Source organism: Pan paniscus, chromosome 8, assembly GCF_029289425.2.
Source record: "Pan paniscus chromosome 8, NHGRI_mPanPan1-v2.0_pri, whole genome shotgun sequence".
NCBI lineage: Eukaryota > Metazoa > Chordata > Mammalia > Primates > Hominidae > Pan > Pan paniscus.
In genome coordinates this window covers 145903911-145926918 of record NC_073257.2, presented here as the reverse complement: position 1 = coordinate 145926918, position 23008 = coordinate 145903911, and the positions used below count along the sequence as shown (strand labels likewise).

The window sequence follows — 23008 nt, the reverse complement described above, 5'->3', positions numbered from 1 at the left end:
TGAGGCAGCAGAGGGCTTCTTACACCCACCTCCACCACCATCACCCTGCCTAAGTCATCTCAGAGAATCCTCTATCTCAGTATTGGGCCTACATTCTTATGCTTCAGCCCTTTTCCATAATGACCCCTCCAGATTGCCACACTCTAGAACCACTACAGAGGGTGGCGTTACTGCTGTATGGACACTTCATCTCAAAGTGAGGGGCCAGCTCACGTGATTTGCAGGGTTCCTTTCTCTGGCCTTCTAAAACATTCTCCAGGTTGAGGCTGAAACTGCTCCCCCAAAGCCCCGTAATAGGCATGAACAGATTATCCTCCTCTTCTTGGTTCTCATGGCTAGAATCCTTAACCAATCCTCTCCCCACAAAGTAGGGTTGATTTCACAAGCTGTTATTTCAGCTGCTCGTTCTGCCATCTGCTCTTGAGTTGCTTGGTGAACACCTCCAGCGGGCTTGGAGCTGCACTGTCACGCTTCACCCCAATCAGCTTCTGGCCCCCCACACTCAAACACATCTGCATCGGCACACCCCTCCCACGCCCCAGTTCTGCCCACAGTGGATCCATCTATCTGCGCTCCAGGCCCCAGCCCCTTGGGAGCTTGCGCTATCAATTACTTGCACTTAGTTCAGAATCTTTAGCCACTCCATGTTCATGGTTATTTCATTTATTCAATGTAGTAACATGTTTAAACCTCTCCCGTCCTGGAAAAAAAAAAAAAGTCCTACGTTTAACCCTATCTCCCTCTTTAGCTTAAAGTCATCTGTAATCTTCCTTGCCATTTATTTACTCCATGGCCCAGGTTGAACAGTATCCACACACCCCCAAAAATTCATGTTCTCCCTAGGAATCTTAGAATGTGACTTTATTTGGAAATAGGGTTGTTGCAGATGTAATTAGTTAGGAGTGGACCCTTAATCCACTATGACTGGTGTCGGTGTCCTTAGAAGAAGAACAGAGGGAACGCAGAGGCACACACAGAGAGGAGGCCATGTGATGATGGGGGCGGAAACTGGGGTGATGCATCTACAAGCCAAGGAATGTCAGGGCTTGCAGGAAACCCCAGAAGCGAATGGAAAGGCATGGAGCAGATTCTTCCTAGCATCTTCAGAGAGAGCATGGTGCTGCCAACACCTCATTTTGAACTTCTAGCTTCCAAAACTGTGAGAGAAAAAATTTCTGTTGTTTTAACAAGACACCCAGTTTCTGGTATTTTGTGACAGCAGACCTAGAAACTGAATATACCCTTTAAACCACCACCGTCTTCCTTTTGGTTCCAAGATTCTTTCGTGTATGACCTGCGAGAGCCAAATCCAGTCTTTATTTGGCCTCTCTGGAGCACGTGCAACTCATTTATTCCTTATTGATGCTTCTCCCCCACATCCTTCTCGGCCTCCTTCATTGCTTCCTAATCTCACAGCCAGCTACCGCATACTGGAGTCCCTGGGTTCATCACCACCTTTTCCCACTCTGTTCATGCTCCACTGCAATCTCATCCAAATACCAGCTCTCCTCCCACCCCCATGCTGATGATTCCCCAAGCCCTCTGGCCTAAGCCTCTCTCCTGAGATCTACTTTGAGTTCCCCACTGGCTCCTGGACATTTCCACCTAGAACTTGTACAAGCACTTCAAAAACTACATGGCTAAAATGGAAGTCATGGTCTAGAAGCCTCCTTCCCAAATAAACCTGCTTTTCCTCCTGTAACCTGCATGTCAATGAGAGGCTTCACGTTCACACAGGGGCATAAGCCAGACACCTGGCATCTTCTTGGGCTTCTCCTCTGCACCCTTGGCCGTGGTCACTGAAGCCAAAGGATTCTGCCCATAAGGGTTTGGGGAATGTATCCTCTGCATCCCTGCTGCAGCTGCTTCAGCTCAGCCTCTTACCACCTCTTGTGGCTAGCAGAGACCTCCACTACACCAGACTTTCATGCTGCTCTGGGAGCACTTTCTTATACCACCTTGTTTTAAGCCATTCCCCTGCTTTGAATGCTTCAGGGTTTCCTGGCCACCTGCAGGATGCTGTCCTTAGCATTCCTCCACTTGGAATAACAACGCCTCGTAGCATCTGGCTTTCAGGAGTTTAGAGTGGAGGGGCTCTGCATTCAACTCCAGGACCTACCACATACTTGGTGCGTGGCCCTGGACAACATACTTACTCTCTCTGTGCCTCAGATTCCTCACCTGAAAATGGGGATAATAATAGTACCTACCTCATAGGGTTGTTGTAAAGATTAAATGAGTGAATATGTTCAGAGTACCCGGAACTGTGTCCAGCATGTCGTAAGTGGGCACTAAATATTAACTGCTATTGCTGTTAAGTATTACCTTTCCCCACTCATTTCTGTACAGCTTCCCATGTGCGTTGTTTTCCAGCCGATCAGAACACTCTTCCATCTTAGAAGAAAAAAAAAGAAGCCCCACCTGTGTTCCCCTGGCTCTTGGCCTTGACACACACTGTCTGGAACACCTTTCCCACCACCTCTCCTCCCATGCTCCCTATGAACATACTTTGATTCATCTTTTCTAACCTAAGTACCCTCCCCTGTAGTCAAGCATGCTCTTCATTGAGCCTTCGTAAGGCCCTTGTGCTCACCTCTATTGCAGCACAGATCACACTGCATTATAAAGGACCATCTCCTGTCTCTCTGTCCATCTTTCAGAGTTTGCTGTATTGAACTTAGTGATGTCAGCACGTGGCACTCAGCTAGACAAAGAAAGCAGGCTCAATAAAGGCTGGTAGAATTAAGTAAAGAATTGTATAAAGGCATTAAATAAAGATGGGGTACAAATATGTCCCAGGCTGCCTGGGATAGTCCTGGTTTAGGCCATAGTCCTGATATAATTACTAACAACACCTTCTTTCACTGTCAAAAATAACTCCTTTGGACAATACATTATAAGGTCACTCTAGGTATTAGAGCTGTGATTCTCACCCCATCAGGCCCAATTTTCTCTTTGCTTAACAGCTATTTTAGAATACCCTATGCACTATCTTCAAATGGGATTGATAGGCAATAGAAACTGCCAATAACAGAATTTCAAAAAAACCAATGTAATACCCTAAATACAATGCTAAATGGAAAATGAAGGAGATTTTTTAAAAAGTAGCTTAAACTAAAATTATGTGTGCAGTATTTGGATGTGTAAATGCTTAGGTCTTACACTTCTGGCCAAGATGGAGTAACAGAGACCAAAATTACTTTCTGACCTAAAACAACAAAAATACTGGACAAAATATATGAAACTATGGCCCTCAAGCAACAAAGGGAATCAATCACTGGAATCAAGCATCAAAAGGCAGTGATCCTCAAGAAATGAGAAACGAATGAGGCTAGCCCCACAACTGACTTCCCAAACACCTTAGAAAACTTTCCAGGCCACAGCACAGGAAGAAAGAATGCAGATGGAGCTCAGAGAACTTCCTGAGTTGAGAGGACAGAACTATGAGTCTGGGAAGGCCAATGTGGCTAGAATTCATAGGGCAGAATATTGAGGAGGAGAGGGCTGTACAGAGACAGAGCTCTGGAAATCTGAAGATAATACTTACCCTCCTTGACTGTTTAACAGAGTAGTGATCAGAGCATGCAGGTATGAAAATCACCTGAGAGGGTGGACCCAGTGGCTCGTACCTGCAATCCCAGCACTTTGGGAGGGTGAGGTGGGTGGATAACGAGGTCAAGAGACAGAGACCATCCTGGCAAACATGGTGAAACCCCATCTCTACTAAAAATACAAAAATTAGCTGGGTGTGGTGACACACACCTCTAGTCCCAGCTACACAGGAGGATGAGGCAGGAGGATCTCTTGAACCTGGGAGGCAGTGGTTGCAGTCACCCGAGATCCAGCAAAGCATGGGCAACAGAGCAAGACTCAGTCTCAAAAAAAAAAAGAAAGAAAAAAGAAAACTGCATGAGAATGGAAAAAGAATCATCCACAAAGAGAGCCAGCCCCTATTCCCGCATGGCTCTTGGGACCCCGATCGCAAGGTGGGGAGGCACCTCGCGAGGCGTGGTCTCAGAGCCAGCCCCTCTTCCCCACTGGCTCTTAGGACCCCCATCGCAGTGGGGGGAGGAACCCAAGTGAGGCGGGGTCTCAGAGCCAGCCCCTCTTCCCCCACTGGCCCTTAGGAACCCCATCGCAGGGGGGGGAGGCAGCCCCAGCGAGGCGGGGTCTCAGAGCCAGCCCCTCTTCCCCCACTGGCCTTTAGGACCCCCGTCGCAGGGAGAGGAGGCACCCCCCACGAGGCGGGGACTGAGAGCCAGCCCCTCTAAACCTTCTGGCTCTTAGGACCCCCATCGCGGGGGGGGAGGCACCCCCCGCGAGGCGGGTACAGAGAGCCAGCCCCTCTTCTGCTCCTGGCTCTAAGGACCCCCATCATAGGGGGGGGAGGCACCCCCCGCGAGGCGGGTACAGAGAGCCAGCCCCTCTTCCCCCACTGGAACTTAGGACCCCCATCGCAGGGGGGGGAGGCACCCCCAGCGAGGCGGGGTCTCAGAGCCAGCCCCTCTTCCCCCACTGGCTCTTAGGACCCCCATCGAAGCGGGGGGAGGCACCCCCAGCGAGGAGGGGTCTCAGAGCCAGCCCCTCTTCCCCCACTGGCTCTTAGGAACCCCATCGCAGGGGGGGGAGGCACCCCCCGCGAGGCGGGGTCTCAGAGCCAGCCCCTCTTCCCCCACTGGCTCTTAGGAACCCCATCGCAGGGGGGGGAGGCACCCCCCGCGAGGCGGGGTCTCAGAGCCAGCCCCTCTTCCCCCACTGGCTCTTAGGACCCCCATCGCAGTGGGGGGAGGCACCCCCGCGAGGCGGGGACTGAGAGCCAGCCCCTCTTCCCCCGCTGGCTCTGAGGATCCTCCGTGGACTCACAGCCTCTTTACCATATTGTGACTAATATCATCTCCCCCTCTGGAGATTACGAACTCTTTCACAGACGGGTGTACACCCTCGGTGTACAGAGGGTGTACACCCGTCTGTATTGGGAGTAATATCATCCTCTTCCTCCCTGAATATGAAGAACAGTATCACAGGGGTGTTTCTACTCCCTGCGATATCGCGTGTCATATCCTCCTCTCCCACGTTGCAATTAGAAGGAATATCAGTGGGGGCGTGTCCACCTGTAGGGAAAAGAAAGAGAGATCAGACTGTCACTGTGTCCATGTAGAAAGGAAAGACCTAAGAGACTCCATTTTGAAAAAGACCTGTCCTTTAAACAATTGCTTTGCTGAGATGTTGTTAATTTGTAGCTTTGCCCTAGCCGCTTGGCCCCAGCCACTTTGACCCAACCTGGAGCTCACAAAAACATGTGTTGTATAAAATCAAAGTTCAAGGGATGCAGGGCTGTGCAGGACGTGCCTTGTTAACGAAATGTTTACCAGCAGTATACTTGGTAAAAGTCATCGCCATTCTCTAGTCTCAATAAACCGGGGACACAATGCACTGTGGAAAGCCGCAGGGACCTCTGCCCTTGAAAGCAGGGTATGGTCCAAGCTCTCTCCCCATCTGATAGTCTGAAATATAGCCTCATGGGATGAGAAAGACCTGACTGTCCCCCAGCCCGACACCCGTAATGGGTCTGTGCTGAGGTGGATTAGTAAAAGAGGAAAGCCTCTTGCAGCTGAGATGGAGGAAGGCCACTGTCTCCTGCTTGCCCCTGGGAACTGAATGTCTCGGTGTAAAACCCGATTGTACATTCGTTCAACTCTGAGATAGGAGAAAAGCTGCCCTGTGGCGGGAGGCGAGACATGTTTGCAGTAACACTGCCTTGTTCTTCTTTACTCCACTGAGATGTTTGGGTGCAGAGAAACAAATCTGGCTTACGTGCACGTCCAGTCATAGTACCTTCCCTTGAACCTAATTATGACATAGATTCTTTTGCTCACATGTCTTCTGCTGACTCTCTCCTTATCATCACCCTGCTCTCCTACTACATTCCTTTCTGCTAAAATCATGAAAATCATAATCAATAACAACTGAGGGAACTCAGAGGCTGGTGCCGGTGCAGGTCCTTGGTGTGCTGAGCGCCGGTCCCCTGGACCCACTGTTGTATCTTTACACTTTGTCTCTGTGTCTTATTTCTTTTCTCAGTCTCTCGTCCCACCCAACTAGAAATACTCACAGGTGTGGAGGGGCAGTCCACCACTTCATCCACCTTCTGTCATATTGAAAGTAACATCATCTTCTTCCCTCCAGGATCGTGGGAATAATATCCCTGGGGGGTTTCCACTTTCTGCCATGTATGTAGTCATATCACCCCCTCCGCCGTGGAATATCATTAAGGAACATCTCACACGGGGCTGTATACTTCCTCCGATATTGGGAGTGACATCAACCTCTCGGTCTCTGAATATGAGGAAGAAAATCACAGGGCGGGTGTACACCTCGTGCTCTACGATGGGGAGTCATATCTGTCTGTTATGGGGAGTAATATCATCCTCTCCCTTTCAGGATACTAATAACAGTTTAACAGGCTGGGTGAACACAGCCTGCGATGCTGAAATTATTATCATCCTCTCCCCCTCTTCCTCCCCTGGCTCTTAGGATGCCCATCTCAGCGGAGCGAGCCACCCCCCGCGAGGCGGGGACTGAGCCAGCCCCTGTTCCCCCCCTGGCTCTTAGGATCCGTATCGCGAGGTGGGGAGGCACCCCCGGCGCGGCGGGGACTGAGAGCCAGCCCCCATGGCTCTTAGGACCCCCATCGCTGTGGGGGGGAGGCACCCCCCGCGCGGCGGGGACTGGGAGACAACCCCTCTTCCCTGCCTGGCTCTTAGGACCCCCATCGCAGGGTAGCAAGGCACGCCCCGCGAGGCGGGGACTGAGAGTCAGCCCTTCTTCCCCCCCCTGGCTCTTAGGAACCCCATCGCAGTGGGGGGATGCAGCCCTGGCGAGGCGCGGACTTAGAGCCAGCCGCTCTTCCCCCCCTGGCTCTTGGGACCCCCATCGCAGGGGGGGAGGCACCCCCTCGTGGCGGGGACTGAGAGCCAGCCCCTCTTCCCTCCATTTCTCTTAGGACCCCCATCGCAGCGGGGGAGGCAACCCCCGCGAGGCGGGACTGAGAGCCAGCCGCTCTTTCCCCCTGGCTCTTAGGACCCCCATCGCAGGGAGGGGAGGCACCCCCCGCGAGGCGGTGACTGAGAGCCAGCCCTTCTTCCTCGCCCAACTCTGAGGATCCCCATCACACGGGGGAGGCACACCCCGCGAGGCGGGGACTGAGAGCCAGTCCCTCTTCCCCCACTGGCTTATGACCCCCATCGAGGATTCTAAGATCCTTAGGACTGACCTGGAGGGCTGTGGGTATTAGGTGTCCAAGAAGAAAACTCAGATCTGCCGACGACCGCAGGTAGCTTACTTGGGATTTACTATTCGACAGGTGTCCGAAAGCAGCCCGGGATCCGAAAGAAAGCAGGTCATTTGCAATCTTCCGGAGCCTAAGGGCAGAAGGCTGGTGAGAGAATTCCTAGGAGCTGTGGGGTTTTGTAGACTGCGGAGCCCAACTTTGCAGTATTAGCCACGCCTTTGTATGACGTCACAAAGGGGGCGGGGACCGGCAACATTTGGAATGGGGATTCCAACAACAGCAAGTCTTTCATGACTTAAAGGAAAAACTTCTGAAAGCCCCAGCCCAGGGGCTAGCGGATCTCACAAAGCCTTTTCCACTGTATGCGTCAGAGAAAAGATGGCAGCTGGACTTTAAATCCAAACTGTGGGGCCCTGGCTGAGGCCGGTGGCCTACCTCTCTAAACAGCTAGACAGGGTTTCTAAAGGATGGCCCCCCTGTTTGAGGGCCTTGGCAGCAACTGCCCTGCTAGTACAAGAAGCAAATCAGCTGACTCTTGGGTAAAACCAGAACATAAAGGCCCCCCAAGCTGTGGTGACTGAAAGCCAGCCCCTCTTCCCCTCCTGGCTCTTAGGACCCCCATCGCAGGAAGGGGAGGCACTCCCCGCGAGGCGGGGACTGAGAGCCAGCCCCTCTTCCCCCACTGGCTCTTAGGACCCCCGTCGCAGGGGGAGGAGGCACCCCCAGCGAGGCGGGGTCTCAGAGCCAGCCCCTCTTCCCCCACTGGCCCTTAGGACCCCCATCGCAGTGGGGGGAGGCACCCCAGCGAGGCGTGGTCTCAGAGCCAGCCCCTCTTCCCCCACTGGCCTTTAGGACCCCCGTCGCAGGGAGAGGAGGCACCCCCCACGAGGCGGGGACTGAGAGCCAGCCCCTCTAAGCCTTCTGGCTCTTAGGACCCCCATCGCGGGGGGGGAGGCACCCCCCGCGAGGCGGGTACAGAGAGCCAGCCCCTCTTCTGCTCCTGGCTCTAAGGACCCCCATCACAGGGGGGGGAGGCACCCCCCGCGAGGCGGGTACAGAGAGCCAGCCCCTCTTCCCCCACTGGCCCTTAGGAACCCCATCGCAGGGGGGGGAGGCACCCCCCGCGAGGCGGGGTCTCAGAGCCAGCCCCTCTTCCCCCACTGGCCCTTAGGACCCCCATCGCAGGGGGGGAGGCACCCCCCGCGAGGCGGGGTCTCAGAGCCAGCCCCTCTTCCCCCACTGGCTCTTAGGACCCCCATCGAAGGGGGGGGAGGCACCCCCAGCGAGGCGGGGTCTCAGAGCCAGCCCCTCTTCCCCCACTGGCTCTTAGGAACCCCTTCGCAGGGGGGGGAGGCACCCCCCGCGAGGCGGGGTCTCAGAGCCAGCCCCTCTTCCCCCACTGGCTCTTAGGAACCCCATCGCGGGGGGGGAGGCACCCCCCGCGAGGCGGGGTCTCAGAGCCAGCCCCTCTTCCCCCACTGGCTCTTAGGACCCCCATCGCAGTTGGGGGAGGCACCCCCGCGAGGCGGGGACTGAGAGCCAGCCCCTCTTCCCCCGCTGGCTCTGAGGATCCTCCGTGGACTCACAGCCTCTTTACCATATTGTGACTAATATCATCTCCCCCTCTGGAGATTACGAACTCTTTCACAGACGGGTGTACACCCTCGGTGTACAGAAGGTGTACACCCGTCTGTATTGGGAGTAATATCATCCTCTTCCTCCCTGAATATGAAGAACAGTATCACAGGGGTGTTTCTACTCCCTGCGATATCGCGTGTCATATCCTCCTCTCCCACGTTGCAATTAGAAGGAATATCAGTGGGGGCGTGTCCACCTGTAGGGAAAAGAAAGAGAGATCAGACTGTCACTGTGTCCATGTAGAAAGGAAAGACCTAAGAGACTCCATTTTGAAAAAGACCTGTCCTTTAAACAATTGCTTTGCTGAGATGTTGTTAATTTGTAGCTTTGCCCTAGCCGCTTGGCCCCAGCCACTTTGACCCAACCTGGAGCTCACAAAAACATGTGTTGTATAAAATCAAAGTTCAAGGGATGCAGGGCTGTGCAGGACGTGCCTTGTTAACGAAATGTTTACCAGCAGTATACTTGGTAAAAGTCATCGCCATTCTCTAGTCTCAATGAACCGGGGACACAATGCACTGTGGAAAGCCGCAGGGACCTCTGCCCTTGAAAGCAGGGTATTGTCCAAGCTCTCTCCCCATCTGATAGTCTGAAATATAGCCTCATGGGATGAGAAAGACCTGACTGTCCCCCAGCCCGACACCCGTAATGCGTCTGTGCTGAGGTGGATTAGTAAAAGAGGAAAGCCTCTTGCAGCTGAGATGGAGGAAGGCCACTGTCTCCTGCTTGCCCCTGGGAACTGAATGTCTCGGTGTAAAACCCGATTGTACATTCGTTCAACTCTGAGATAGGAGAAAAGCTGCCCTGTGGCGGGAGGCGAGACATGTTTGCAGTAACACTGCCTTGTTCTTCTTTACTCCACTGAGATGTTTGGGTGCAGAGAAACAAATCTGGCTTACGTGCACGTCCAGTCATAGTACCTTCCCTTGAACCTAATTATGACATAGATTCTTTTGCTCACATGTCTTCTGCTGACTCTCTCCTTATCATCACCCTGCTCTCCTACTACATTCCTTTCTGCTAAAATCATGAAAATCATAATCAATAACAACTGAGGGAACTCAGAGGCTGGTGCCGGTGCAGGTCCTTGGTGTGCTGAGCGCCGGTCCCCTGGACCCACTGTTGTATCTTTACACTTTCTCTCTGTGTCTTATTTCTTTTCTCAGTCTCTCGTCCCACCCAACTAGAAATACTCACAGGTGTGGAGGGGCAGTCCACCACTTCATCCACCTTCTGTCATATTGAAAGTAACATCATCTTCTTCCCTCCAGGATCGTGGGAATAATATCCCTGGGGGGTTTCCACTTTCTGCCATGTATGTAGTCATATCACCCCCTCCGCCGTGGAATATCATTAAGGAACATCTCACACGGGGCTGTATACTTCCTCCGATATTGGGAGTGACATCAACCTCTCGGTCTCTGAATATGAGGAAGAAAATCACAGGGCGGGTGTACACCTCGTGCTCTACGATGGGGAGTCATATCTGTCTGTTATGGGGAGTAATATCATCCTCTCCCTTTCAGGATACTAATAACAGTTTAACAGGCTGGGTGAACACAGCCTGCGATGCTGAAATTATTATCATCCTCTCCCCCTCTTCCTCCCCTGGCTCTTAGGATGCCCATCTCAGCGGAGCGAGCCACCCCCCGCGAGGCGGGGACTGAGCCAGCCCCTGTTCCCCCCCTGGCTCTTAGGATCCGTATCGCGAGGGGGGGAGGCACCCCCGGCGCGGCGGGGACTGAGAGCCAGCCCCTCTTCCCCCCATGGCTCTTAGGACACCCATCGCTGTGGGGGGGAGGCACCCCCCGCGCGGCGGGGACTGGGAGACAACCCCTCTTCCCTGCCTGGCTCTTAGGACCCCCATCGCAGGGTAGCAAGGCACGCCCCGCGAGGCGGGGACTGAGAGTCAGCCCTTCTTCCCCCCCCTGGCTCTTAGGAACCCCATCGCAGTGGGGGGATGCAGCCCTGGCGAGGCGCGGACTTAGAGCCAGCCGCTCTTCCCCCCCTGGCTCTTGGGACCCCCATCGCAGGGGGGGAGGCACCCCCTCGTGGCGGGGACTGAGAGCCAGCCCCTCTTCCCTCCATTTCTCTTAGGACCCCCATCGCAGCGGGGGAGGCAACCCCCGCGAGGCGGGACTGAGAGCCAGCCGCTCTTTCCCCCTGGCTCTTAGGACCCCCATCGCAGGGAGGGGAGGCACCCCCCGCGAGGCGGTGACTGAGAGCCAGCCCTTCTTCCTCGCCCAACTCTGAGGATCCCCATCACACGGGGGAGGCACACCCCGCGAGGCGGGGACTGAGAGCCAGTCCCTCTTCCCCCACTGGCTTATGACCCCCATCGAGGATTCTAAGATCCTTAGGACTGACCTGGAGGGCTGTGGGTATTAGGTGTCCAAGAAGAAAACTCAGATCTGCCGACGACCGCAGGTAGCTTACTTGGGATTTACTATTCGACAGGTGTCCGAAAGCAGCCCGGGATCCGAAAGAAAGCAGGTCATTTGCAATCTTCCGGAGCCTAAGGGCAGAAGGCTGGTGAGAGAATTCCTAGGAGCTGTGGGGTTTTGTAGACTGCGGAGCCCAACTTTGCAGTATTAGCCACGCCTTTGTATGACGTCACAAAGGGGGCGGGGACCGGCAACATTTGGAATGGGGATTCCAACAACAGCAAGTCTTTCATGACTTAAAGGAAAAACTTCTGAAAGCCCCAGCCCAGGGGCTAGCGGATCTCACAAAGCCTTTTCCACTGTATGCGTCAGAGAAAAGATGGCAGCTGGACTTTAAACCCAAACTGTGGGGCCCTGGCTGAGGCCGGTGGCCTACCTCTCTAAACAGCTAGACAGGGTTTCTAAAGGATGGCCCCCCTGTTTGAGGGCCTTGGCAGCAACTGCCCTGCTAGTACAAGAAGCAAATCAGCTGACTCTTGGGTAAAACCAGAACATAAAGGCCCCCCAAGCTGTGGTGACTGAAAGCCAGCCCCTCTTCCCCTCCTGGCTCTTAGGACCCCCATCGCAGGAAGGGGAGGCACTCCCCGCGAGGCGGGGACTGAGAGCCAGGCCCTCTTCCCCCACTGGCTCTTAGGACCCCCGTCGCAGGGGGAGGAGGCACCCCCAGCGAGGCGGGGTCTCAGAGCCAGCCCCTCTTCCCCCACTGGCCCTTAGGACCCCCATCGCAGTGGGGGGAGGCACCCCAGCGAGGCGTGGTCTCAGAGCCAGCCCCTCTTCCCCCACTGGCCTTTAGGACCCCCGTCGCAGGGAGAGGAGGCACCCCCCACGAGGCGGGGACTGAGAGCCAGCCCCTCTAAGCCTTCTGGCTCTTAGGACCCCCATCGCGGGGGGGGAGGCACCCCCCGCGAGGCGGGTACAGAGAGCCAGCCCCTCTTCTGCTCCTGGCTCTAAGGACCCCCATCACAGGGGGGGGAGGCACCCCCCGCGAGGCGGGTACAGAGAGCCAGCCCCTCTTCTGCTCCTGGCTCTAAGGACCCCCATCACAGGGGGGGGAGGCACCCCCCGCGAGGCGGGTACAGAGAGCCAGCCCCTCTTCCCCCACTGGCCCTTAGGAACCCCATCGCAGGGGGGGGAGGCACCCCCCGCGAGGCGGGGTCTCAGAGCCAGCCCCTCTTCCCCCACTGGCCCTTAGGACCCCCATCGCAGGGGGGGAGGCACCCCCCGCGAGGCGGGGTCTCAGAGCCAGCCCCTCTTCCCCCACTGGCTCTTAGGACCCCCATCGAAGGGGGGGGAGGCACCCCCAGCGAGGCGGGGTCTCAGAGCCAGCCCCTCTTCCCCCACTGGCTCTTAGGAACCCCTTCGCAGGGGGGGGAGGCACCCCCCACGAGGCGGGGTCTCAGAGCCAGCCCCTCTTCCCCCACTGGCTCTTAGGAACCCCTTCGCAGGGGGGGGAGGCACCCCCCGCGAGGCGGGGTCTCAGAGCCAGCCCCTCTTCCCCCACTGGCTCTTAGGAACCCCATCGCAGGGGGGGAGGCACCCCCCGCGAGGCGGGGTCTCAGAGCCAGCCCCTCTTCCCCCACTGGCTCTTAGGACCCCCATCGCAGTGGGGGGAGGCACCCCCGCGAGGCGGGGACTGAGAGCCAGCCCCTCTTCCCCCGCTGGCTCTGAGGATCCTCCGTGGACTCACAGCCTCTTTACCATATTGTGACTAATATCATCTCCCCCTCTGGAGATTACGAACTCTTTCACAGACGGGTGTACACCCTCGGTGTACAGAGGGTGTACACCCGTCTGTATTGGGAGTAATATCATCCTCTTCCTCCCTGAATATGAAGAACAGTATCACAGGGGTGTTTCTACTCCCTGCGATATCGCGTGTCATATCCTCCTCTCCCACGTTGCAATTAGAAGGAATATCAGTGGGGGCGTGTCCACCTGTAGGGAAAAGAAAGAGAGATCAGACTGTCACTGTGTCCATGTAGAAAGGAAAGACCTAAGAGACTCCATTTTGAAAAAGACCTGTCCTTTAAACAATTGCTTTGCTGAGATGTTGTTAATTTGTAGCTTTGCCCTAGCCGCTTGGCCCCAGCCACTTTGACCCAACCTGGAGCTCACAAAAACATGTGTTGTATAAAATCAAAGTTCAAGGGATGCAGGGCTGTGCAGGACGTGCCTTGTTAACGAAATGTTTACCAGCAGTATACTTGGTAAAAGTCATCGCCATTCTCTAGTCTCAATGAACCGGGGACACAATGCACTGTGGAAAGCCGCAGGGACCTCTGCCCTTGAAAGCAGGGTATTGTCCAAGCTCTCTCCCCATCTGATAGTCTGAAATATAGCCTCATGGGATGAGAAAGACCTGACTGTCCCCCAGCCCGACACCCGTAATGCGTCTGTGCTGAGGTGGATTAGTAAAAGAGGAAAGCCTCTTGCAGCTGAGATGGAGGAAGGCCACTGTCTCCTGCTTGCCCCTGGGAACTGAATGTCTCGGTGTAAAACCCGATTGTACATTCGTTCAACTCTGAGATACGAGAAAAGCTGCCCTGTGGCGGGAGGCGAGACATGTTTGCAGTAACACTGCCTTGTTCTTCTTTACTCCACTGAGATGTTTGGGTGCAGAGAAACAAATCTGGCTTACGTGCACGTCCAGTCATAGTACCTTCCCTTGAACCTAATTATGACATAGATTCTTTTGCTCACATGTCTTCTGCTGACTCTCTCCTTATCATCACCCTGCTCTCCTACTACATTCCTTTCTGCTAAAATCATGAAAATCATAATCAATAACAACTGAGGGAACTCAGAGGCTGGTGCCGGTGCAGGTCCTTGGTGTGCTGAGCGCCGGTCCCCTGGACCCACTGTTGTATCTTTACACTTTCTCTCTGTGTCTTATTTCTTTTCTCAGTCTCTCGTCCCACCCAACTAGAAATACTCACAGGTGTGGAGGGGCAGTCCACCACTTCATCCACCTTCTGTCATATTGAAAGTAACATCATCTTCTTCCCTCCAGGATCGTGGGAATAATATCCCTGGGGGGTTTCCACTTTCTGCCATGTATGTAGTCATATCACCCCCTCCGCCGTGGAATATCATTAAGGAACATCTCACACGGGGCTGTATACTTCCTCCGATATTGGGAGTGACATCAACCTCTCGGTCTCTGAATATGAGGAAGAAAATCACAGGGCGGGTGTACACCTCGTGCTCTACGATGGGGAGTCATATCTGTCTGTTATGGGGAATAATATCATCCTCTCCCTTTCAGGATACTAATAACAGTTTAACAGGCTGGGTGAACACAGCCTGCGATGCTGAAATTATTATCATCCTCTCCCCCTCTTCCTCCCCTGGCTCTTAGGATGCCCATCTCAGCGGAGCGAGCCACCCCCCGCGAGGCGGGGACTGAGCCAGCCCCTGTTCCCCCCCCTGGCTCTTAGGATCCGTATCGCGAGGGGGGGAGGCACCCCCGGCGCGGCGGGGACTGAGAGCCAGCCCCTCTTCCCCCCATGGCTCTTAGGACCCCCATCGCTGTGGGGGGGAGGCACCCCCCGCGCGGCGGGGACTGGGAGACAACCCCTCTTCCCTGCCTGGCTCTTAGGACCCCCATCGCAGGGTAGCAAGGCACGCCCCGCGAGGCGGGGACTGAGAGTCAGCCCTTCTTCCCCCCCCTGGCTCTTAGGAACCCCATCGCAGTGGGGGGATGCACCCCTGGCGAGGCGCGGACTTAGAGCCAGCCGCTCTTCCCCCCCTGGCTCTTGGGACCCCCATCGCAGGGGGGGAGGCACCCCCTCGTGGCGGGGACTGAGAGCCAGCCCCTCTTCCCTCCATTTCTCTTAGGACCCCCATCGCAGCGGGGGAGGCAACCCCCGCGAGGCGGGACTGAGAGCCAGCCGCTCTTTCCCCCTGGCTCTTAGGACCCCCATCGCAGGGAGGGGAGGCACCCCCCGCGAGGCGGTGACTGAGAGCCAGCCCTTCTTCCTCGCCCAACTCTGAGGATCCCCATCACACGGGGGAGGCACACCCCGCGAGGCGGGGACTGAGAGCCAGTCCCTCTTCCCCCACTGGCTTATGACCCCCATCGAGGATTCTAAGATCCTTAGGACTGACCTGGAGGGCTGTGGGTATTAGGTGTCCAAGAAGAAAACTCAGATCTGCCGACGACCGCAGGTAGCTTACTTGGGATTTACTATTCGACAGGTGTCCGAAAGCAGCCCGGGATCCGAAAGAAAGCAGGTCATTTGCAATCTTCCGGAGCCTAAGGGCAGAAGGCTGGTGAGAGAATTCCTAGGAGCTGTGGGGTTTTGTAGACTGCGGAGCCCAACTTTGCAGTATTAGCCACGCCTTTGTATGACGTCACAAAGGGGGCGGGGACCGGCAACATTTGGAATGGGGATTCCAACAACAGCAAGTCTTTCATGACTTAAAGGAAAAACTTCTGAAAGCCCCAGCCCAGGGGCTAGCGGATCTCACAAAGCCTTTTCCACTGTATGCGTCAGAGAAAAGATGGCAGCTGGACTTTAAACCCAAACTGTGGGGCCCTGGCTGAGGCCGGTGGCCTACCTCTCTAAACAGCTAGACAGGGTTTCTAAAGGATGGCCCCCCTGTTTGAGGGCCTTGGCAGCAACTGCCCTGCTAGTACAAGAAGCAAATCAGCTGACTCTTGGGTAAAACCAGAACATAAAGGCCCCCCAAGCTGTGGTGACTGAAAGCCAGCCCCTCTTCCCCTCCTGGCTCTTAGGACCCCCATCGCAGGAAGGGGAGGCACTCCCCGCGAGGCGGGGACTGAGAGCCAGGCCCTCTTCCCCCACTGGCTCTTAGGACCCCCGTCGCAGGGGGAGGAGGCACCCCCAGCGAGGCGGGGTCTCAGAGCCAGCCCCTCTTCCCCCACTGGCCCTTAGGACCCCCATCGCAGTGGGGGGAGGCACCCCAGCGAGGCGTGGTCTCAGAGCCAGCCCCTCTTCCCCCACTGGCCTTTAGGACCCCCGTCGCAGGGAGAGGAGGCACCCCCCACGAGGCGGGGACTGAGAGCCAGCCCCTCTAAGCCTTCTGGCTCTTAGGACCCCCATCGCGGGGGGGGAGGCACCCCCCGCGAGGCGGGTACAGAGAGCCAGCCCCTCTTCTGCTCCTGGCTCTAAGGACCCCCATCACAGGGGGGGGAGGCACCCCCCGCGAGGCGGGTACAGAGAGCCAGCCCCTCTTCTGCTCCTGGCTCTAAGGACCCCCATCACAGGGGGGGGAGGCACCCCCCGCGAGGCGGGTACAGAGAGCCAGCCCCTCTTCCCCCACTGGCCCTTAGGAACCCCATCGCAGGGGGGGGAGGCACCCCCCGCGAGGCGGGGTCTCAGAGCCAGCCCCTCTTCCCCCACTGGCCCTTAGGACCCCCATCGCAGGGGGGGAGGCACCCCCCGCGAGGCGGGGTCTCAGAGCCAGCCCCTCTTCCCCCACTGGCTCTTAGGACCCCCATCGAAGGGGGGGGAGGCACCCCCAGCGAGGCGGGGTCTCAGAGCCAGCCCCTCTTCCCCCACTGGCTCTTAGGAACCCCTTCGCAGGGGGGGGAGGCACCCCCCACGAGGCGGGGTCTCAGAGCCAGCCCCTCTTCCCCCACTGGCTCTTAGGAACCCCTTCGCAGGGGGGGGAGGCACCCCCCGCGAGGCGGGGTCTCAGAGCCAGCCCCTCTTCCCCCACTGGCTCTTAGGAACCCCATCGCAGGGGGGGAGGCACCCCCCGCGAGGCGGGGTCTCAGAGCCAGCCCCTCTTCCCCCACTGGCTCTTAGGACCCCCATCGCAGTGGGGGGAGGCACCCCCGCGAGGCGGGGACTGAGAGCCAGCCCCTCTTCCCCCGCTGGCTCTGAGGATCCTCCGTGGACTCACAGCCTCTTTACCATATTGTGACTAATATCATCTCCCCCTCTGGAGATTACGAACTCTTTCACAGACGGGTGTACACCCTCGGTGTACAGAGGGTGTACACCCGTCTGTATTGGGAGTAATATCATCCTCTTCCTCCCTGAATATGAAGAACAGTATCACAGGGGTGTTTCTACTCCCTGCGATATCGCGTGTCATATCCTCCTCTCCCACGTTGCAATTAGAAGGAATATCAGTGGGGGCGTGTCCACCTGTAGGGAAAAGAAAGAGAGATCAGACTGTCACTGTGTCCATGTAGAAAGGAAAGACCTAAGAGACTCCATTTTGAAAAAGACCTGTCCTTTAAACAATTGCTTTGCTGAGATGTTGTTAATTTGTAGCTTTGCCCTAGCCGCTTGGCCCCAGCCACTTTGACCCAACCTGGAGCTCACAAAAACATGTGTTGTATAAAATCAAAGTTCAAGGGATGCAGGGCTGTGCAGGACGTGCCTTGTTAACGAAATGTTTACCAGCAGTATACTTGGTAAAAGTCATCGCCATTCTCTAGTCTCAATGAACCGGGGACACAATGCACTGTGGAAAGCCGCAGGGACCTCTGCCCTTGAAAGCAGGGTATTGTCCAAGCTCTCTCCCCATCTGATAGTCTGAAATATAGCCTCATGGGATGAGAAAGACCTGACTGTCCCCCAGCCCGACACCCGTAATGCGTCTGTGCTGAGGTGGATTAGTAAAAGAGGAAAGCCTCTTGCAGCTGAGATGGAGGAAGGCCACTGTCTCCTGCTTGCCCCTGGGAACTGAATGTCTCGGTGTAAAACCCGATTGTACATTCGTTCAACTCTGAGATAGGAGAAAAGCTGCCCTGTGGCGGGAGGCGAGACATGTTTGCAGTAACACTGCCTTGTTCTTCTTTACTCCACTGAGATGTTTGGGTGCAGAGAAACAAATCTGGCTTACGTGCACGTCCAGTCATAGTACCTTCCCTTGAACCTAATTATGACATAGATTCTTTTGCTCACATGTCTTCTGCTGACTCTCTCCTTATCATCACCCTGCTCTCCTACTACATTCCTTTCTGCTAAAATCATGAAAATCATAATCAATAACAACTGAGGGAACTCAGAGGCTGGTGCCGGTGCAGGTCCTTGGTGTGCTGAGCGCCGGTCCCCTGGACCCACTGTTGTATCTTTACACTTTCTCTCTGTGTCTTATTTCTTTTCTCAGTCTCTCGTCCCACCCAACTAGAAATACTCACAGGTGTGGAGGGGCAGTCCACCACTTCATCCACCTTCTGTCATATTGAAAGTAACATCATCTTCTTCCCTCCAGGATCGTGGGAATAATATCCCTGGGGGGTTTCCACTTTCTGCCATGTATGTAGTCATATCACCCCCTCCGCCGTGGAATATCATTAAGGAACATCTCACACGGGGCTGTATACTTCCTCCGATATTGGGAGTGACATCAACCTCTCGGTCTCTGAATATGAGGAAGAAAATCACAGGGCGGGTGTACACCTCGTGCTCTACGATGGGGAGTCATATCTGTCTGTTATGGGGAGTAATATCATCCTCTCCCTTTCAGGATACTAATAACAGTTTAACAGGCTGGGTGAACACAGCCTGCGATGCTGAAATTATTATCATCCTCTCCCCCTCTTCCTCCCCTGGCTCTTAGGATGCCCATCTCAGCGGAGCGAGCCACCCCCCGCGAGGCGGGGACTGAGCCAGCCCCTGTTCCCCCCCTGGCTCTTAGGATCCGTATCGCGAGGTGGGGAGGCACTCCCCGCGAGGCGGGGACTGAGAGCCAGCCCCTCTTCCCCCACTGGCTCTTAGGACCCCCATCGCAAGTGGGGGAGGCACCCCCCGCGAGGTGTTGACTGAGAGCCAGCTCCTCTTCCCCTCCTGGCTCTTAGGACACTCATCACAGGAAGGAGAGTCACGCCCAGCGAGGTGGGGACTGAGAGCCAGCCCCTCTTCCCCAGCTGGCTCTTAGGATCCCCATCGCAGGGGGTGAAGCACCCCCCGCGGGGCAGGGACTGAGAGTCAGCCCTTTTTCCCCCCCTGGCTCTTAGGAACCCCATCGCAGTGGGGGGATGCACCCGTCGTGAGACGTGGACTTAGAACCAGCTGCTCTTCCCCCCCTGGCTCTTGGGCCCCCCCTCGCAGGGGGAGCGGCACCCTAGTTGAAATAGAATTAGTTTTTAAGGGCATGGCTAAGGCAAAATTAGAAATATATATATATCAGGCTGGGTGTGGTGGCCTACACATGTAATCCCAGCACTTTGGGAGGCTGAGGCATGAGGATCACTTGAGCCGAGGAGTTTGAGACCAGCCTAGGCAACATAGCAAGACCCCACGCTTACAGAAAATTTAAAAAAAAATTAGTCAGGCATGGTGACACATGCCTGTGGTCCCGGCTTCTTGGGAGGCTGAGATGGGAGGATCACTTGAGCCCAGGAGGTTGAGGCTGCAGTAAGCCATGTTTGTGCCACTGCACTCCAGCCTGAGTGACAGAGAACCCCATCTCAACAAAATAAATAAATAAAAAGAAAAGAAATATATATAGGAATGGGAATTAGAACTCTCAAGTATAGAGCCACTCACTATGCCTACCCTTAAGCAAAACTGCCCCACCAATTCAAAATACCCAGAGACATGTCCATTTTCATGATCTTCTATGGACATATACGAGACTTATGAAATATTCATTGCAGCATTATTTGCAATAGCCAAGCTGTGAGAACAAGTTAAATGTCCACTAACAGAAAAAGGGATAAAGCAAATGTGGTATATGTAGAAAATGGAATATTATTCAGACTTAAAAAGGAAACCTTGCCATATGCAAAAACATGGATGAACCTTGATGACTTTATGCTACGTGAAATAAACTAGTCACAGAAAGACAAATAATGCATGATTCCACTTGTGTCAGGTAATTAAAATAGTCAACCCCACAGAAAGAGTGTAGAATGGTGGATGCCAGGGGCTATGAAGACAGGGAAATGGGAAGCTGCTATTCAAGGTGTATAAAGCTTCAGTTATAAAGAGTGAAACGTTCCAGAGATCTGCTGCACATCCTCATGCCTATAGTTAGCAATACCGTATTGTACACTTAAAAAATTGTTAAGAGGGTAGATCTCGTGTTAGATGTTCTTACTACAATAAAAAAAGAAAAAGATACTGATGCACAAGAATAACTAAATTTTCTTCCCTCCCTTACCAAAAAGATTCCCCACAGGAGAAGGCAGAAAACTAATCCATTATTAAAGTGAAGAGAGGAGAGAGGAGCCAAGATGGCTAAATAGGAACAGCTCCAGTCTACAGCTCCCAGCGTGCGAGACACAGAAGACAGGCGATTTCTCCATTTCCATCTGAGGTACCGGGTTCATCTCACTAGGGAGTGCCAGACAGTGGGCGCAGGTCAGTGGGTGCGTGCACCATCCACGAGCTGAAGCAGGGCGAGGCATTGCCTCCCTTGGGAAGTGCAGGGGGTCAGGAAGTTCCCTTTCCTAGTCAAAGAAAGGGGTGACAGAGGGCACCTGGAAGATCGGGTCACTCCCACCCGAATACTGTGCTTTTCCGACGGGCTTAAAAAACGGCGCACCAGGAGATTGTGTCCCACACCTGGCTCGGAGGGTCCCACGCCCACGGAGTCTCGCTGATTGCTAGCACAGCAGTCTGAGATCAAACTGCAAGGCGGCAGCGAGGCTGGGGGACGGGCGTCCGCCATTGCCCAGGCTTGCTTAGGTAAACAAAGCAGCCAGGAAGCTCCAACTGGGTGGAGCCCACCACAGCTCAAGGAAGCGTGCCTGCCTTTATAGGCTCCACCTCTGGGGGCAGGGCACAGACACACAAAAAGACAGTAGTAACCTCTGCAGACTTAAGTGTCCGTGTCTGACAGCTTTGAAGAGAGCAGTGGTTCTCCCAGCACGCAGCTGGAGATCTGAGAACGGGCAGACTGCCTCCTCAAGTGGGTCCCTGACCCCTGACCCCCGAGCAGCCTAACTGGGAGGCACCCCCTAGCAGAGGCAGGCTGACACCTCACACGGCCGGGTACTCAAACAGACCTGCAGCTGAAGGTCCTGTTAGAAGGAAAACTAACAAACAGAAAGGACATCCACACCAAAAACCCATCTGTACATCACCATCATCAAAGACCAAAAGTAGATAAAAACCACAAAGATGGGGAAAAAACAGAGCAGAAAAACTGGAAACTAAAAAGTAGAGCGCCTCTCCTCCTCCAAAGGAACGCAGCTCCTCACCAGCAACGGAACAAAGCTGGATGGAGAATGACTTTGATGAGCTGAGAGAAGAAGGCTTCAGACGATCAAATTACTCCGAGCTACGGGAGGACATTCAAACCAAAGGCAAAGAAGTTGAAAACTTCGAAAAAAATTTAGAAGAATGTATAACTAGAATAACCAATACAGAGAAGTGCTTAAAAGAGCTGATGGAGCTGAAAACAAAGGCTCGAGAACTACGTGAAGAATGCAGAAGCCTCAGGAGCCGATGCGATCAACTGGAAGAAAGGGTATCAGCGATGGAAGATGAAATGAATGAAATGAAGCAAGAAGGGAAGTTTAGAGAAAAAAAGAATAAAAAGAAACAAACAAAGCCTCCAAGAAATATGGGACTATGTGAAAAGACCAAATCTACGTCTGATTGGTGTACCTGAAAGTGACGGGGAGAATGGAACCAAGTTGGAAAACACTCTGCAGGATATTATCCAGGAGAACTTCCCCAATCTAGAAAGGTAGGCCAACATTCAGATTCAGGAAATACAGAGAATGCCACAAAGATACTCCTCGAGAAGAGCAACTCCAAGACACATAATTGTCAGATTCACCAAAGTTGAAATGAAGGAAAAAATGTTAAGGGCAGCCAGAGAGAAAGGTCGGGTTACCCTCAAAGGGAAGCCCATCAGACTAACAGTGGATCTCTCGGCAGAAACTCTACAAGCCAGAAGAGAGTGGGGGCCAATATTCAACATTCTTAAAGAGAAGAATTTTCAACCCAGAATTTCATATCCAGCCAAACTAAGCTTCATAAGTGAAGGAGAAATAAAATACTTTACAGACAAGCAAATGCTGAGAGATTTTGTCACCACCAGGCCTGCCCTAAAAGAGCTCCTGAAGGAAGTGCTAAACATGGAAAGGAACAACCGGTACCAGCCGCTGCAAAATCATGCCAAAATGTAAAGACCATCGAGACTAGGAAGAAACTGCCTCAACTAACGAGCAAAATAACCAGCTAACATCATAATGACAGGATCAAATTCACACATAACGATATTAACTTTAAATATAAATGGACTAAATGCTCCAATTAAAAGACACAGACTGGCAAATTGGATAAAGAGTCAAGACCCATCAGTGTGCTGTATTCAGGAAACCCATCTCACGTGCAGAGACACACATAGGCTCAAAATAAAGGGATGGAGGAAAATCTACCAGGCAAATGGAAAACAAAAAAAAGGCAGGGGTTGCAATCCTAGTCTCTGATAAAACAGACTTTCAACCAACAAAGATCAAAGGAGACAAAGAAGGCCATTACATAATGGTAAAGGGATCAATTCAACAAGAAGAGCTAACTATCCTAAATATATATGCACCCAATACAGGAGCACCCAGATTCATAAAGCAAGTCCTTAGTGACCTACAAAGAGACTTAGACTCCCACACAATAATAATGGGAGACTTTAACACCCCACTGTCAACATTAGACAGATCAATGAGACAGAAAGTCAACAAGGATAACCAGGAATTCAA

The 23008-nt window shown here is 54.1% G+C and overlaps 1 protein-coding gene and 1 long non-coding RNA gene across 12 annotated transcripts in view; both read right to left on the bottom strand.

Annotated features, from left to right (window-relative positions):
• Positions 1 to 647: 647 nt before the first annotated feature.
• Positions 648 to 8445, bottom strand: LOC129393685 (uncharacterized). 3 transcript variants are annotated; one of them, XR_010113289.1, is made up of 6 exons: positions 7274 to 7905; positions 6113 to 6336; positions 3630 to 5111; positions 2594 to 2704; positions 2326 to 2394; positions 648 to 1157 (listed from the first exon to the last, which is right to left on the bottom strand). It is a non-coding gene; the product is annotated as an uncharacterized LOC129393685 (long non-coding RNA). The 3 variants fall into 3 exon arrangements; XR_010113288.1 differs by having other exon boundaries at positions 847 to 1157; positions 3763 to 5111; positions 7274 to 8436; XR_010113290.1 differs by lacking the exon at positions 6113 to 6336 and having other exon boundaries at positions 847 to 1157; positions 3763 to 3875; positions 7274 to 8445.
• Positions 8446 to 8765: 320 nt separating this feature from the next.
• Positions 8766 to 23008, bottom strand: part of LOC129392990 (zinc-regulated GTPase metalloprotein activator 1A-like) — a 51716-nt gene continuing 37473 nt past the window's right edge. For 2 of the 9 annotated variants that reach the window (XM_055093535.2, XM_055093539.2), the window contains 2 exons: positions 18494 to 18717; positions 17337 to 17492 (listed from right to left, as the gene is read on the bottom strand). In XM_055093535.2, the coding sequence (XP_054949510.1) occupies positions 18519 to 18717 (199 nt within the window). In that variant the 3' untranslated portion in view covers positions 17337 to 17492; positions 18494 to 18518. Of the gene's footprint in view, positions 9126 to 10126; positions 10351 to 11296; positions 13309 to 14309; positions 14534 to 15480; positions 15629 to 17105; positions 17493 to 18493; positions 18718 to 23008 lie in introns of those variants that run through there. The other 7 variants (XM_063607927.1, XM_063607934.1, XM_063607925.1 and 4 more) reach the window with 6 other exon arrangements.